At 42.2% G+C, this 17379-nt stretch overlaps 1 protein-coding gene across 6 annotated transcripts in view; it reads left to right on the top strand.

The window, feature by feature from the left end:
• sorcs2 (sortilin-related VPS10 domain containing receptor 2) overlaps positions 1 to 17379 on the top strand; it is an 848688-nt gene that overhangs the window by 737488 nt on the left and 93821 nt on the right. For all 6 annotated transcript variants that reach the window (XR_011354139.1, XR_011354138.1, XM_069926521.1 and 3 more), the window contains exons 16-18: positions 4661 to 4794; positions 6994 to 7107; positions 8947 to 9118. Coding sequence is in view for 4 of the 6 variants with exons in the window: in XM_069926521.1 (XP_069782622.1) it covers positions 4661 to 4794; positions 6994 to 7107; positions 8947 to 9118 (420 nt within the window). In the remaining 2 variants the exon portion in view is untranslated. The remainder of the gene's footprint in view (positions 1 to 4660; positions 4795 to 6993; positions 7108 to 8946; positions 9119 to 17379) is intronic.

Below are 17379 nucleotides of genomic sequence, written 5' to 3' on the forward strand. Positions count from 1 at the left end.
CCATCCATGTGATTTAAAGTCTGACCTGTGATATTCAGTGCCCTCCATAATGTTTGGGACGAAGGCACAGTTTCCCTTTGTTTGTCCTTGTGCCCCACAGTTTTAAATTTGTAATTCACATGTGATTAAAATGTACATTCCAGATTCCAGAAATGAGGGGACTATGTATACAAAGTGCTGTAATTTCTACACGGTCAAACCAAAATGTATACTAATAACCTTGAATAAAATCTGGAATGTGCACTTTAATCACATGTGAATTGTATGATTACAAATTTAAAACTGTGGAGCACAGGGGCAAATAAAGGAAAAAAGTGTCTCTGTTCCAAACATTATAATTATGAGGGCACTGTATGTTTTGCAGTTGAATGCTGTAACTTTAGCCTGTAGCATGCTTACAAGAACCAAACTTCAGAGGCTGCTTTTCCTTTCAAGTGTGTTCAAACAGAACTCAGTATTAGTTCTGCAAATCTGTAACAGTTCCTTGTAGTGTTAATGGTCTCTGGTATCATTATAAACTTAACAGAATACATGACACTCAAGTTTGGTGAGCTATATTACCCCTTTCCAATTCTCGAGGCTGCGCTTTCAAGTAGGTCCTTAATGCAAACATGGAGATGGTGTCAGGGGAAACTGTTAAGGGAGTATTTAGTAAAACCACTTCTTTGCTTCTGCAATGAATTAATTCATGCAGAAAAAATGCAATATTTCTATCAGCGCAAAATAGGGATCTATCAATATTTCACAATGTAGGCATAGTTAAAGAAAATTGTAACAAATCAAATCATGAACAATTTTTTTCAAAAGATTTGCCTTAAAAATATGTGGATTATGGTAGAGAACTTCAAGGTGAACACAAAGATAATTTCAGATTTTCTGTATCACATAGGAAGTTGGAAAAACATTAAATTAACTTTTATTGAACATGGCACGTTTCATCACATAATGATGCTAATACATTGCGTTAGTTCAACTGACCTAAAAATGTTTTGCCGCCAATTTTCATTTGTACTCAGCATCTGATTCTCATGTGTCAGTGTCCAACAATAGTTGTCCAGCATTGATGGATTCCAGTTACCCTGATACCGCTTTTCCATGGACACAATTAGGAGTGTAGCTAGAGGGGATGCATGGGGAGCATAGCTCCCACACCTTTACAGCCCAGCAGCGCCCCCAACCCCATGGCCCTCCCGCACCGCATATTTTTGAACTGTGCTGTGAGATCACAGCATTTGCCACAGATGCTATTGTCTCACAGTTCAAAACCAGGTGCCACTGAATCTTTCGGCCTACACCAGAGCTCCCGAAGCCAGTCCAGTGTGCATATGTGGTAGGCTGAGGGGAGGGTTCAGAATCGCCATCAGAAGCTTTGGTGTAGGCCAAGGGGAGGATTCGGACTCAGAGTTCCCAAGGCCCGAGTCCCGACCCTGAACCCTCCCTTTGGCCGATGGTGGAGCTTCCAACGCCTGACTCTAAACCTTCCCCTCAGCCTACACCGGAACTCCATTTCAAACCACAGGTAACAATCACTGAAAGAAATATACAACTGCTCTACTCTACCCCTCCCAAAAAAAAAAGCCACAAACTAGCAGGTGGGTAGTGGAGTTCATTTGTAAATAATCATTTTGACAGTCTTTTGTGTGCACCCATGCACTGGGATAGTCTGTTGCACCTTTTATTTTGTAATTGAATGTGGCCTTGGATTTTTTTTCCATATGAATTTAAAATAATCAGAATTAATACTGTTACGAGCCCAAAGGACTCGAAAACCAGCAGCAACAGAAATGACCAAGACGACGGCTACTTGAACAAAAATGGTTTTATTTTCTTTATTCAGAACAATAAGATCAATATTTAACTTACTATTCAACACCCAACCCCAACCAACCAATTTTCCCCTGCAACCGCTGCAACCGTGTCTGCCTGTCCCGCATCGCACTTGTCAGCCACAAACGAGCCTGCAGCTGATGTGGACATTTACCCCTCCCTAAATCTTTGTCCGCGAAGCCAAGCCAAAGACTGAAGAACTTAACCTAACTTAACCCCCTTCTAATTCTAAGCATGTGTATGTAATGTTTATGTGTTCAGGAAAGTTCTTTGTTTCACTATACAATCATTCACTTTTCACTCCTCCAAGTTCATTGGTATCAGGCAATTTTCCATACTGTGTACAGATTTAAACAGTTATTATATTCGCCAGGCTCTGGTGCTTTAACTTAAATTGTTACCACAAAGGAAGGTCTTTGATGGTTTCAGAGAGATATTCATTGTTCATTGGACACACACAAACTTATCTTCAATCAGCAATTGAAGTGTCTTACCGAAGAAACCTGCCCCCTCTTAGGTTTTTCCAAAAGGTAACTTCTTCTTCTTCCAGGTTACCACAAGGAGTTCTTCTTTTTCCCCTATTCCAGGAGAAACACAATAACCAGCCACAACCTCTGCAATTGACTACAGAGATTTAAAATAGGCTGAACTCCGAACTCAAAACCTGTCTTGAAATGGGGTCTTACAGCGGGTCTGCAAACTTGCAGTATTCAATATCAAATGCTGCTGAATCTCTCAGTCTATCTCCCAAAGATTGACTGTTTTCTCTCTGTTTGCAAAATCTCATGATCCCTTTTAAAACAGCAATCTTCGGCCAGTAATTTAAACGTCTGGCACCAGTCTTAATAGCAATGGATTTTCGGTTCTGGAGCCTGGGCACTGTATAAACATGCTTATCCTTCTTGTAAAACTCTCACAAGTTCTCTCCCATTGTCTCAGCAAAGCCTATCAGAGACATGAAGTCTCCTCCTGCATGGGACTTGAGATGTTTGTTTGTGAAATGTGAACTAACAACTAAACCTTACAATCTTACCCCTTTTAAGAAATATTTTATCATAATTTTATTCATCCATTCCATAACAATACTATACAGTATTTCATAAAAGTTCATTCTTGCAAAAAGTGAATTTATTAAAGTCAATTTATTAACTGCACAGTGATGGATATAACTCCCTTTTGAACATTCAGACCTAAGATTCTCTTCAGCTGATGTGCTGGAAAATATCAGGTTTTTTTTTCACAGCTTGCCTCCTTCCCCGTGGTCCGTCGCTGAACCACATGCCATTTCCTAAGAGGTTCTAATGCCTTTTTTCATTTTTATGATGAAAAATGCAAATCTATATTTTGCTTTGAAATTGTTCATTCGATCAATGTGGCCAGACGTTCAGGAGTATAACAAGGCTGCAGCAAATTTGCAAAAAGAAAGGAATAATGAAATGTACAAAGGGAATTCCTTGCAAAACCTGTTTCGATTTATTATTTCGACTTCAGTTTAAGAAGCTGACAGAGCTGAGACATGTGCCTTCACATTGTCGGGCTGTTTCCATCCCCTCCTTCCTCACTTCCATAACCAGTACTTACAATCTTGCTTTGAAGGAGATTCTCAATCCAGTTATTTGTGTTCCTTCATCTGTTATTGGTGACTTTTCACTGGGAAATTCCCATTTTTGTTTTAAAATAAAAGCACATTTTTTAAAAAAATGTCTTCATTCCTATCTCTGTTTTGTAAACTTAGTTTTAATATTGTATTTGGAGTTGGGTTTTTCTGTTTAAGATAGGCTGGAAGGGAGTCTCAAATGCCCACTGTTCTCTGTCTGAGGAAGTATTTCCCCGACTGATTATGCCTGCTAATCTCTACACTCGGACCAGGACTTCTTAATCTTTTCCCATCAATAACTAGAAACTTTTCATCGGAAGTGAGAATAAATAGTTTTAAGTAGTCATGTTTCTAAACTGGACCAATTAAATCTGAAGCTAGAAAATTTGTGTAGAACTGTTTTCAAGTTGGCAACAGTGAAACTGCAAGAGTATTTATTGTACCTTTTGATGATGTGGATGGAGCTTTTCTCCTTGTTTAATGCCTACTCATGGAGCCAGCTTGTAAACAGAATAAACCATATGTATTGTGTCATTTGGATTCTCACTGTGTGTGTGTGTGTGTGTGTGTGTGTGTGTGTGTGTGTGTGTTTGGGGGGGGTTTGCAAGATGTGTGCGCATGCACAGCTGTGGTCATGACGCTTTTTTTTTACATGCTCTCATTCCCCCTAACATTAAAACCTGGCTATGCCCCTGGATGAAATGTCCTGGAGAAACCTTTCATTATATTCATTCCTGACTGCACCAAGCTCAGCAGGTGATTTTCGTGATCAGCAGCTTAAAATGCATAAAATACATCCAAAAGTGTTCAGAAAGCAAAATCTTAGGTGTATCGCAGCACAGTATAACCAGTGAAAAATTGAGCGGTTTTATCTTTAAATATACGGACTCTCAGACTACTAAGGACAGAATAAACAAAGGTTTTGGCAAAGAAAGAGAAAAGGATAAGTTGTGTCAGTCAATCTAACATTGAATGTGGGCTTTTAATGGAACAAAACAGTCTAAATGGCAGTACTCAGCTTTCAGGGTGATACTGATTTTTCAAGGACAATATCAATTTGCTATGATCTGGCTGTGACTGATTAGATACTGAAATTTCAGAGAGAGAACAAGGAAGGATATTAAGAAAAATGACAGATATCAAGCACCAAATGGGCTTCTCCTGTGTGGTCACATTCTGTGATTTTCTGTGAGGTATTAAGTTGCATATACTGACCATCAGTTTGTCTCTGTTTAGGACAACCACTGTATCATGGGAGAGCAGAGGCAGTTCCGCAAGCGCAAAGTATCATCATGGTGTATTAAAGGAAAGAACTTCACATCAGCACTTTTATCAAAACCTTGCCAGTGCACAGAATTGGATTTTGAATGGTAACTACCTATTTTATTTTGACAATTTTAACTGTTCAATATATTACAATTATAAATAGCAAAATTAGAAATTATTGTTTGCATTATGTAGCATTTCATTAGACAGAAACTTTGGGATTCCTCTGCAAGGCTTAATTAAATTTTTTTAAAACTCTGCTTTTCAAATCACATTAATTTATTGGAATGGTTTACTTTGTAAATAATAGAATAGGTTACAAGCACTAATTCACAGCTTAGAAAAGTTTAAAGGAATGTGGATCAAGCACAGATAAATAGGACAGGTTTAGCAAGACAGCTTGTTTTCAATTGACTGGTTGGGCTGAGCATTACTTCTATGTGACTCAATCACTGAGATAATGAGCAAAAGGAGGAAAATATTAGGGGCATTTTTTTTCTGCTAAAGAAGTGCTAGGTTGAAAAATCTATCCTAGAATTATTAAAATTTTAGAGATTACTCTTTGTAGAGAATAAAAATAGGGGTAAGAATAGCCCATTTGACCCTTCAAACTTACCACACAATTGAAGGTGATCACGAATGATGTTTTTTCTCGATATCTTAATTTCCGCTCTTTGGCCAGCTGATTGATGCCTCAGATTTAAAAGTCCTCCTCCCTCCTTGTGGGTACTATTGAGAGGATGTAGAGGAGATTTACAAGGATGCTGCCTGGATTGGAGAGCATGCCTTATGTATGAGGAGCTTGGTTGTTCCTCCTTTGAACAACAGAACATGAGGAGTGACCTGACAGGTGTAGAAGATGGTGAGAGGCATTGAACACATGGATGGCCAGAACCTTTTCCCAGGGCTGGTGGCTAACACCAGGGAGCCTAGTTTTAAGGTTCTTGGGAGTAAGTACAAGGGCAATGTAAGAAGTAAGTTTTTCTATACAGAGAGTGGTGGGAGCATGCTCCCATGGGAGCATGGGAGTTGGTGGGGCAGGTGAAATAAGATCTTTTAAGAGACTTAGATGCATGGTACTTAGAAAAATGGAGGGTTATGCAGAAGGGAAATCCTGAGTAGTTGTTAGAGTAGGTTATTAGGTTAGCACAACACTGGAGGCCGAAGGGCCAGTACTGTGCTGTACATTTCTATGCTCTATGTTAATTTTTTTAATACATTTTGAGAGGTGCAAAGAAACCAGAGCACCTGGAGGAAATTCAAGCAAATACAGAGAGAACGTATAAACTCCTTACAGACAGCGTGGGATTTGAACCTGGTCAAATAGTGTTGCACTAATCGCTACATTACACTCACAGTGTTCTATATATTCAGTGCCTTGGTCTCCACAGCCATTTTTTGTTGAGGATTCCATAGATCTATCATGCTCTGACTTACAGAGCATGTTTATGTAAGATGTTAATGTAATGTGCTTCAAGAACTCTGAAAAGGAGTTGCACTACTTCGCCTGCATAATAGTTTTGTTATTATTTACCACTAATGGTGATTATGTATCAATTTTTCCAGCAGTAGAGATATTTGCATGTACCAACAAAAAACAGCATTCAGCCCTATATATATTTTATATATGTATATATATATATATATATAGTAACTCTGTGTTTGTGTGTGTGTGTGTGTGTGTGCGTGTGTGCATGAGTGTAAATAATTATATATGCTTAATAAATAGAAGTAAAATACTATGGCAGTACTAATCCCGGCATCATGTACCCAAGTCCACATATTTACCACAGTAAAAATGTGATACCCTTGTCAAAGATTAATCATTTATATGTAGCTCTCCAGTTTAGCAAGAGATAATTTAGAAGTTCTCTATAGAATCATCGAACCACAGAACATTTCAGCACCAAAAACAGGTCCATCTGTGCCAAATTATTATTCTGCCTAGTCCCGCTGACTTGCACCCAGTTCATATCCCTCCATGACCTTCTGTCCAGTAACCTGTCCAAAATAGAGCCTGTATTCTCTCGGGGAATTTCGACCCCTCCATGTTTAGCATTGTATTGCTATCTTAACATGAACGTTAGTTGGAATCAGTAGAGCAGATTGTCAACGTATCCCTTAGCCAGAAACTTGGATCAGCATCTGTTTCAAACATAATTGAAAATGAAAATTGGGGCTTTGAGTAACTACTTTTTGATTTGCCATGCCTGATAACAAGTCGTAAATCCACTCCTGTGTCGCTGGAATATTTTTATCTGTTTGGTTCTCATTTCTTCATTGTTGTGTTTTTTTTTGTGCAGTGATTATGGATTTGAACAGCAAACTAATGTCAGATGTGTCCCTGCATTTTGGTACAACCCATATTCACCTTCTGAGGACTGTAAATTAGGACAGTTGTACACCAAAAGCTCAGGGTAAGTACTGCATGTGGGAAAGGAAAATACTTGTCTGTCATATTCAACACTTCGTATCTTCTGATCCATTCAATCTGCAGCCAATCTGGTTTGTGTATGTTATGCCATGGGTAAGTTGGTAACTGAGTTCTTCTGATGTTTTGTTTCATTCATAAAGAACAATCTTCTGCTTGTCTCTTTTTCCCATCAATGGCAGGCTTGGGTGGATACAGCATTGGTAAATTTAAGGATGGGGAGTGGCACAGCTGGAATAGCTGCTTGTCTCACAGCTCCAGTGGTCTCGGTTCAATCCTGATCTCTTGTGCTGAATGTGTGAAAAGTTTGCACATTCTTCCTGTGACTGTCTGGGTTTCCCCATCCAAAAAGTATGTATGTTGACAGGAATGGTGTTAATTGCCCACTGCACTTAGTTTGTAGATGAGTGATAGAATTTGATGGAGTTGATAGGGATGTAGGAAAAATAAAATGGGTTAGAGTTGGATTAGTGTGAAAACGGATGCTTGATGGCCTCTCCAACAGTGCAGAATTTCCACAGTATTGTTGGTCTAGATCAGCCATTCTCAACGGAAGTCCAACAGCCACCGGGGGCTACAGCACATGTTTTCTTTTCACCTCACATAATAATTTGTTTAAAATCAGAAATCATAGCAGAAAAATGGTTGAGAATGTCTGGTCTAAACTGTGTTGGGCTCAAGGTCACATAATTCATCTTGAATGTGACACCTTCTGACGAGGGCAGGCTTCAACAGAGCAAATCATTTTCTCATTATACTTTCCACCCAATTGTTATTTCTTGGAGTTTAACAATGAACGCATAAACACATGAAATTAAAATTTACCCAAAAATTATTGTAATATCCTTTTATTGTAGGCATTGGAGAGATCTTTGTGGCAGAAAGCTAAATTAATAAATTCCATAGTTTAAAAATCTATCCTTTTGTGGAAGGCAATATGTGCCATGTACTTCAAGTCGTTTATTGTCATCTGATTTTACAAGCGCATCCTGACGAAACAGTATTCTCTGGTCCTCGGTGCAAAACATGCAGACACACAACCAGATATACACACATTACAGACAAGTATTCACCGATACAAATAAATAAATAAATATTGCTTTAAATAAACGAGAGTCTCGGGTGGTTAGTGTGAGCTGTTCCTTTGGTCGTTCACCATTCTCACTCCCTGTGGGAAGAAGCTGTTCCTCAACCTGGTGGTGCTGGCTCTGATATTCCTGTATCTCTTCCCCAATGGAGCAGCTGAAAGATGTGTGCAGGGTGGAAGGGGCCTCAATGAATTTGCATGCCCTCTTCAGATAACCTGGTAGATCAAATCAATGGGGTGGGGTGGGGGGAGGGAGACTCTATTGATATGCAGGAGACTTGCTCTGAGATCTTATTTGAAGTATTAAACAAGTTGACACTAAGCCAAAGCAGTCAAGGAAATGACACGTGGTTCTTTCTGAGGTGTTTCTGCAAAAGAAAAGTGACACTTTAGGTGTTGATCAACCACCATAGGTTTGTTTTCATTCAGTACCTCATGACTGGCTGTAAAATTGTTAATCTAACAGCTTGTCAAAGCTGTTGCTTTAGAGTAATTTTGATGAGTGATTTTTTTTTTCTCTCTCGTCTGAAAAATATCCTGGAAATCTTTCCAGCCAACATTGATGGAAGGAGGAAGCAACATACAGAACCAAGTACATGAAGTCTGCCATATGCCAAATATTCGCTCTCACTTTCTCCACCCCTCTCTCTTTCTCACTCTGTCTGTGAATTTAACATGCAAGTTGTGTGTAATTATTTTTGTTAGTTCAAATGTTTAAGTTTTCCGTGTTTTGGACAGTTACAGGAAAGTGGTGCTCAATGTCTGTAAGGGTGGTTTGGACAAAAGGCAAGGTTCTACTCAATACCGATGTCCACTAATGGCTCCAAAAGGGCTGCGAATAGTCACAAAAGGAGAAAGGCTAGCAGTCAACCCTGGAGATGATGTTACATTCTTGATATCTCAGAATCAGGTAACAGGAAGTTTTCTGACGATAAGCAAATATAATTTTTTTTTAATGCTGACTTTTGTACCTACACATAGATGTGTACCTACACAGCTTCCCTAAAGAGAAGTCAAACAAGTTGCACTTTATGTATGGTTCCTAAATTTGTTCAAATAAAGTGTATTTGTCTCTTAGGTTGAAGGTATTGTTTTCTAATGGAATACACATATTAATTTCAATGTACCACTGCTGGATTTTTAAAGGTGTTTCCATTTTCCAAGTTATCATTATGCATTTTTTTTTACGGACACTAATGCGATCATAATGAACCGTTTTTAAGCTCTGTCTAATTTTAGACCTAGTTCTTTATCTTTTATGTTGTTTAACAGGAAGTTTATTAGGAACCACCAATTTCAAACCTCTATATCTTGATGTGACATGTTATATTTAAGTAAATAGTTAAGCATAGTATATTCGGGCGACACGATTTCTCTTTTTCTCTTTTCTTCTTTTCCTTTGTTCTGTTTGTTTTCATCTTGCTTTAAGTTAAGCGGGTGGGGAGGGAGGGGGGTTAGGGAGAAAAAAAAACCTAAAAATGTCACTGTGTACATATTAATACTGAATATGTGTATATATCGTTATTGATGTGGTTCACGGTGAAGTGTTAAATAAAAAATTATATAAAAAAGCAAGTCACACTTTACATAGTGGTTAGCACAATGCCATTATAGTGCCAGCAATGTGTTGGAATCTGCCACTGTCTGTAAGAAGTTAGAATATTCTCTCCATGATTTGTGTGCTTTTCCACCAAATGCTCCAGTTTCCTCCCACCCTCCAATATGTACTGGGTTGCTAGGTTAATTGGATGTAATTGGGTGGCATGGGTTTTAACAGCGGGAATGGCTTCTACCATGCTGTGCCATTAAAATTTAAAGTCTTATCTTTATTGATCACCCAACACAGAGATGACCAAGCATTTATCCTTGAAATGTTGTTCTCTTTGGAATTATGCAACCCATGAAATTATGGTGATGCAATGTGTTGTTTTGCTTAATTAGGTTTGATTTATTCCACCATCCTCTACAAAATGTTGGTGTCTCTACAATGACCAAAACTCAGATCAACTCAGAGTAATTCAGATAAGCACAGTGAATTATTTCAAAGGAAATGATCCAGTTAGTGACACCAAAAATTCCCAGTACATCCGAAGTTAGCGGGTTACAGCTACAGCCAGTGAAAGGTTCCTGACGTAAGAGAGAGAGTTTCTTCTAATTATCATTATTATGCAAATCCTGCTGGACATGCTCTTTATATGTGACGGAGTGAGGGATGGGGATGATGTGAGGATAAATAGCTGAAAGAAATATCTTCCTGGCTAGACAAATGTGCACATAAAAATTACTACCTGAAATAAGCAGCTGCTGTAGAGGACAGTACCTTCAAATATCAGGAAGATATTGATCAAAAGTACAAAAACATTAATTATCAATAATAAAAGCTCTTCATAGGTGGTATAGCTGAAAAATAATCGATTACTCTGGACAGCAAAGATTTTGCTTCCTGAACACTTCTGGGAGTATTTTATGGATTTTGGTTTGCTACTAACAAATATTACCTTCAAATTTCCTATTGTAATGGATTTGTTAAAATCTTTTGTTATAAAGTATATATTTTTTAGTAAGAAGGCCCTTTCATGCAAAGAAAAAGCCTGACTGTAAAGGTGGAGGTTGTTCGCCCTTACATCAGCAGACTTACCTTCTTGAATGTGCCGTAGCCGACTCAAAGGCGCCGACTGCAGTCCCTCCTGGAGAAGGATCATCGGCAGAGCGCTACGCTCCGCTGCCCCACATGAATGAACAGCTACAAGCGGCTGGTTATGGGTGGGCTGATGATGGCATCAGCCTGCTATCCATTTCCACACTCACCCCTCTCCCTCCATGATCACCTCAAGGCAGGGGCAGTTAGCGAGAGCTGTCAGAGCAGGACGGCCATCAGAGCAGGGATACCTGGCCGATGGGAGCCGGCAGCTGGCCAGCGGGGGCCATTGGGGCAGGGGCCACCAAGGGGTGGTCGGTGCGGGCTGTGACAGCCCCACTGGCCACTCTGGCCTTTGGGGATGCTCCCTGCGACAGATCAATGACTGTCTTCCCTGCCCATAATCCCCCACAAAGCTGGAATTGCAGCGGTTCCAGCTGCGTGGGGGCTTATGGGTAGGGAAGATGGCCATTGCTCTGCTGTATATTTATGGTGGATGGCGCTACAGCACCAGCTACCCCACCTCCATTGGATCTGGAGGACACTATGAGGCATTGTTCGACATGAATGCAATGCAAGTGGAGCCTTTTAGGGCTGCTCCAAGAAAGGTCAATTTTATGCTTTCACTCCACGCTTGTAATCGGCCTCCAGATGGAGTCCTGGCATGAAAGGGCTTGAAGTTAAGTTATATAATTAAATATATTTCTAGTGAGGGAATTGTGGGCTAGAGACACCATAGACTTTTACACTCAGAAACCATTTTCCGAGACAAAACATCTGTTAATTCTGCAGCTGAAGCAGGAAGATGAAAAGCTTTTTGATAGTTCTTGAGATACTGAGAACAATGAAGAGTTTGCTTCATTAAAAACTGAAGTATTTAAGAACTCAAGAAGAACTCCTGGTTACTCAGAGAGAAAAGCCATTTGTGAAGACGGAAAGTCTGCTAAGCTATTGTTTTGCTCGAAGCTTGTTTGCTGAAAAAGTCTGAAGTGGTTTCTTAATTGAAACTCAAGAACAGTATGTTTGCTTGAAAGCATTTGTGTGTAAGACAGGATCGGATACAGTAATCAGAAAAGTTACTGTTGTGTGTGACTCCTGCAAAAGGGGAACATGAAATAAGTGGCTTTTGAATGAGGAAGACTACTTCTGACTGTCTCTTTAAGATAGAGGGCAGTTCAACTTTGTCCATTTTCATATGGCCACTTCATGTAGCCCTTGTCTGGGTTTGTGAAATCATCATGGAAGAAAATAACCACTTCGCTCTCTCTTTGGAAAAAGAGGATAGATTTATTATGTGGAACACAGATTTCAAAATCTCCAAGCAAAAGAGAAAAATTGTTCGTATGAAGAAACATTGCTCTGAAAACAGCTCTACAAAAGAAAGTTGTGAGTTTTAAAGTATGTTTCAACATTACTTCATTATTCATTTCAAGCAAAAATTTAAAGAAACCTGATGCTTTAAGATTCAAGAATCAATTTATTATCATAGTAATAAAACAGTTTCCTTCTACATGAAATTTCTTTTTGCCTGCTGCAAGTCAGTCAGGTTCGCCACCAACAGAAATTGCCTAAGTGCCTCTTACAGTCAGAGAAAGAGAAACAAAAGAGAATCCCTCCAGAGTCACTGAGTGTCCATAGATTTTTTTCCAGTACTTCCGCAATCTCCACAGCTTTCCAGAGTCCACTCCAAACCATTGGTAACCTGAGCTCCAGATCTGAACCTCTGGCATGGTCAGAGACCCTTCAACACCTTTGGCACCCCTCACATCCCGGTTCCTATATCTGGTACTCTTCCAGCCAGTTCAAGCCAGTCTCCAGCAGTCCACAGACCAGTGCAAGTCTCCCAACAGCAGTCTCTAGCAGCCCACTGCTTTCGTGGGTTCCTCGCCTCAAGTTGCCAGCAACCCGCTGCTTGCACTAGACCCTCAGCTGCAGAGCCCTTCACACTTCACACTTACTCCATAATTGTTTTTGAACAGCAGTGAAGACTATGAGTTTCAACACAAAAGCTTTCTGAGACGGAACTGTAGCGGCAGCTACACTGCTCCTGCAATAACACACACAACCAGACGGGTTGAGCTCAGTGAGCAGACTAGTTTATTGCAGGCTGCTGGGCTGTACTTATACTCCCAGTCCAGACCTGGCTGAGAACCATGCTGGAGGGTGCTGATGTCGCCCGGGCGTCACTTGGTCCCCCAGCGCGGGCTTCTGAGCCCCGTGCTGGAAGGAAGGGAAACCCAATTTTGGCCAGCTGCCCCACCACGTGGCTTACAAGCGGGGCCAGTTCGCCTGCCTCGTGGCACCCCCCACCCCCCAGAACCAGCGCCAATGTCCTTTTACGCCAGGCAGCCTCGCTTCTTGGGCTGCGCTACGACCACGGGCTCGGTGGAATCGAGGTGTGCTGGTTTCAGCCTGTCATTGGTAAACTGCTCCCACCTGCCGCCAATGTCCAGCATGAACGTAGAGCCAGAATTCTGTACAGCCCTGTACGGCCCCTCGTACAGTTGCTGCAGAGGTGCTGCAGTCGGGCCCCACTAGTCGAAAACGTACTCCACAGAAAGCAGTTCACCGGGAATGTGAGACAGGTGGATGCCATACCTGGGCGGTGGTGGGGGTTCGAACGAGTCCAAGCGTTCCCTGAGGTGAGGAAGTAGCTCGTGCGGTGACTGCTGGGGGATTGTGAGGTGCGCTGACGAACTCACCAGGTAGTGCCAGCGGCGCACCATAGACCAGCTCAGCTGATGACTCCTGCAGATCTTCCTTGGGAGTGGAGCGGATGCCCAGGAGCACCTAAGGCAGTTTGTCCGCCCAGTCAGGACCGGTGAGGCAGGCCATGAGTGCCAACTTAAGGTGGCGGTGCAGACGTTCGACCAGTCCATTAGCCTGCAGGTGGTAGGCCGTGGTGTGGTGTAGCTGGATCCCCAACTTGTTGGCGAGCTGTGCCCAGAGCGCAGATGTGAACTGGGCGCCCCGATCGCTAGTGAGGTGACCCGGGAGCCGAACCGGGCGACCTAACTACGCAACAGTGCTAAGGAGCAGAAGTCGGTGGAGCCGTCTGGCATTGGGATCACCTCGGGCCAGCGAGTGGTGAGGTCCTCCATCGTAAACAGGTAACGGTTGCCCCGGGAAACAGCCACTTAAATGTGGCTGAACCGTTCCTGGACGTGCTCGAACTCCTGGGGCACCCTGGTGTGCCTGTGCACCTTGGACGTCTGGCAATGGGTGCATGTTCTGGCCCAGCCCATGATCTGCTTCTGCAGCCCATGCCATACGAACCGTTCTGCCACCATCCGGACCGTGGAGCTGATGGACGGATGTGAAAGGTCGTGGATGAGACGGAATCTAGCGAAGGTGAAACTGAGCCTCTGCATAGCCAAACCAGGTCTCCAGCTCCTGAACCCAGTATTCAGGCAGTTTCACGGCTATAGCGCTGATCCAGGCTCGCTCATGATGGGTTCAAAGACGTTTGAACCAGTCGGGGTCACCAATTGTAACACTACTCCTGAAAGAATACTCACAACCAGATGAGCAGACTAGTTTATTAAAGGCTGCTGGGCTGGACTTACACTCCCAGCCCGGACCTAGCTGAGATCTTCAAGAACATTCAGAACAGCAGAAATGCCTTGTCAGTGTTGCAACAGCTAAGATACATTCTGTTACATTTGTGGTGAGTATACACTTAAGACTCAAAGACCAAAGACACAGCATTAAGAAAGTCTATGACAGGGGCGTCAAACTCAAATTCACTGAGGGCCAAAATTAAAAACTTGGATTAAGTCGAGGGCTGAACTAAATATTTATTGAATTTTTTCAACAACATCTGCACGTTTTCTCTTCTTTCAACATATGTAATGTTAAACTTTAGGATATAACTTTAGGAGGATAATGTTACAGGTCAGGAGTAGGTAGCTCAAGTTCACCCTTTGCTTGACCTGAGGGAAACATATTTGGTCCCAGTGGAGATGTAGTCAGTATTCACAGGCTGTGTCCATTTTGGCCTGCATCAGGACTCAGCATTTCCTGCTCACTCCTCAGGCTCTAGGCCTCTATTCACCCTCGACCCACCATCCCTCTACCTGACCAGTCCCTTACCCAACCTCTACTCTCCCCTCACTCCACTCGCTCTGCCTCTACCCACCCCATCCTATACACGCCCCTCTACTGACTCTCCCCTCAACCTGTTCCTCCCTCTACCCGTCTCTCACCCTCTAATCACCCCTCCCCTACTCGCCCTGCCCCTCCCCTTTTACCTCTTCCCTATCCACCCCTCCTTCTACTCATCCTTCCCTCTAACTGCCCCTCACACCACCATAACTTCCCCTGCCCATTACTCCTCAGCTACACCCTCTGCCCACCCCTGCTTACCCACCCACTCAGGCCCAGCGCGCTGCCGATCAGCCTTTGCTGATCACGTGCAGGGCCGAACCAGCCGTCCCTGGGGTCCACGCGGGTGCAAGCGCTGAAGGCCGTGGTGACCGGGAGAAGTGCGCTCGCGCTGTGGAAGGGTCGTCCAGTGCCAGTCGCGCGGGGCTTGCGCTGCCCGGGGGCCGTGCACAGCCTGCCATGCCCGTCGCGCCAACAGGAAATCACAGGCACTCGCCAATCCGCCACACCGCTCGACAGGTGGGAGAAGTGACTGGTTGTGCGGGGAGCCTTCCAACTGGCTTGCCGGCTGATGACATCGACAGACTTCTCGTGTTACAATTTCTCGTGTTACAATGGGGAAGGATGTGCAATGAAGGGGGAGGATGGTAGGGGTGACATTACCAAAAAACAGCATCGGCTCTCGCTGCAGGGCGGGCCACCTCTGATACATTTTTGAAATGATCTTGCGGGCCAAATATAATTATATCGCAGGCCAAATTTGGCCCGCGGGCCAGAGTTTGACATGTGTGGTCTATGAGTTCTACTTTGGTTGTAAGATTGGTGACCAAGACAAACCCTGGGCTTCTCACATTTGCTGTGCAGTCGACCTGAGAGCTTGATGTCAGCATCATTATCCAATTAGCCATGTTAAATTCAAGGAAAGATCATGTTTCTTCCAACTTCCTATTTCAGAAAATAGATGTAAACCTCAAGTTCCAGGCTAACATAACCTGCTGGGAGGAACTCAGCAGGCTGAGCAATATCGGTGGAGTAAACAAGTGGTCGATCTTGCGGGCCGGAACCCTTCATCTGGACTAAAAGTAATTTCTGAAAATCTGAAATTACTTTGTGTTCAGCTTGAAGTTGTCTATCATAATCCCTGATTTTTTTTTCCCCTCAGGAAGAAAACCTTTCAAAAGAAAAATGTTGTCCAGTGTAATTATTTAATTCACCCCATCACCTTTGCACTAGCTTGGATTAGTATTTTTAATGATCGAGTAATTGGAGAATTTATCATGTTACTTCCAGATAGCTATATTGTATGCCAAATTCCTGTTCCAGCCAAAACCAATAAATTCAAATGCAAATATTTTGTGATCATTTTCATCTTCGTAGCTCTTGGAACACCTTTGTTGGAGCAAATGAGATTCACCTGAACACAAGCAACTTTTAAAAATATTTTCCTTGTAGTTATGCTGGGAACAATTTGACAAGCAGGGCCCTTTGAGCCTTTCACCACATTCTCCTTTGTTTATGTGTGAGACAATGTATGCATTATCAGTGTGTCCTGCCACCATCACTGAGACTGATCTTAGAGACTTCTCCATATAAAAGCTGCAGAATCCAGTATCATAACCCAGCAACTCTTCGGGGAGAAACCACTATTTCATATTGCTTTTTAAATAAATTAAACTAATATGTTCTGTAAATAGACTGAGATAAAACCAAATGTGAAGATGACACTTTTCAAGTTAAAGTTTATTATCATGTACATATATAACCAGACAAAACAGTGTTCCATGATGCACACATCATACAATTTTCATACAGCACATAATAATTGCATACACACATAAAAATAAAATATATATTTGTAAATATTCTGGGATCATTTACTCATTTTCATATATGAAAGATTTCAGTACATCATTCATCAATCTCACAGCCTGCAGGAAGAAGCTACAGGTATTTCCCAGCCTGGCAGCCCTAATGTTGATGCTCCTTCCTGATTTTGTACCTGCTTCCTGATGGTAGTGTGTTAGAGTTACTGTGTGATGGATGGCAGGGGTCCTCAAAAATGTGTGCCCTGGTGAAAGGGAGATCCTAGCGATTTTCCTGGCCATTTTAACGATTCTCTTTATTGACTGGTCCAATGCTTGCGCCACCATACCAGACAATGATGCAGCCAGACAGGACACTCTCAATTGTGCTCCTGTTAAATGTTGTCAAAATGGGGTAACCGTGCCTTCTTTAACCTCTTTAGGAAGCGTAGACACTGCTGCACCTTCATGACTAACGAGGAGGTGTTGTGGGTCCAAGGCGTGTCATCTGTTATATGCACACCAAGGAACTTGGTGCTCTAACTTTCTAATAATATGACATTAATGAAGATTCTGATCCAACAGTGATAAATACAGGTAATTTTGCTATTGTAAATACTCTCCATT

Source organism: Narcine bancroftii, chromosome 3 (genome assembly GCF_036971445.1).
Source record: "Narcine bancroftii isolate sNarBan1 chromosome 3, sNarBan1.hap1, whole genome shotgun sequence".
NCBI classification, from domain to species: Eukaryota; Metazoa; Chordata; class Chondrichthyes; order Torpediniformes; family Narcinidae; genus Narcine; species Narcine bancroftii.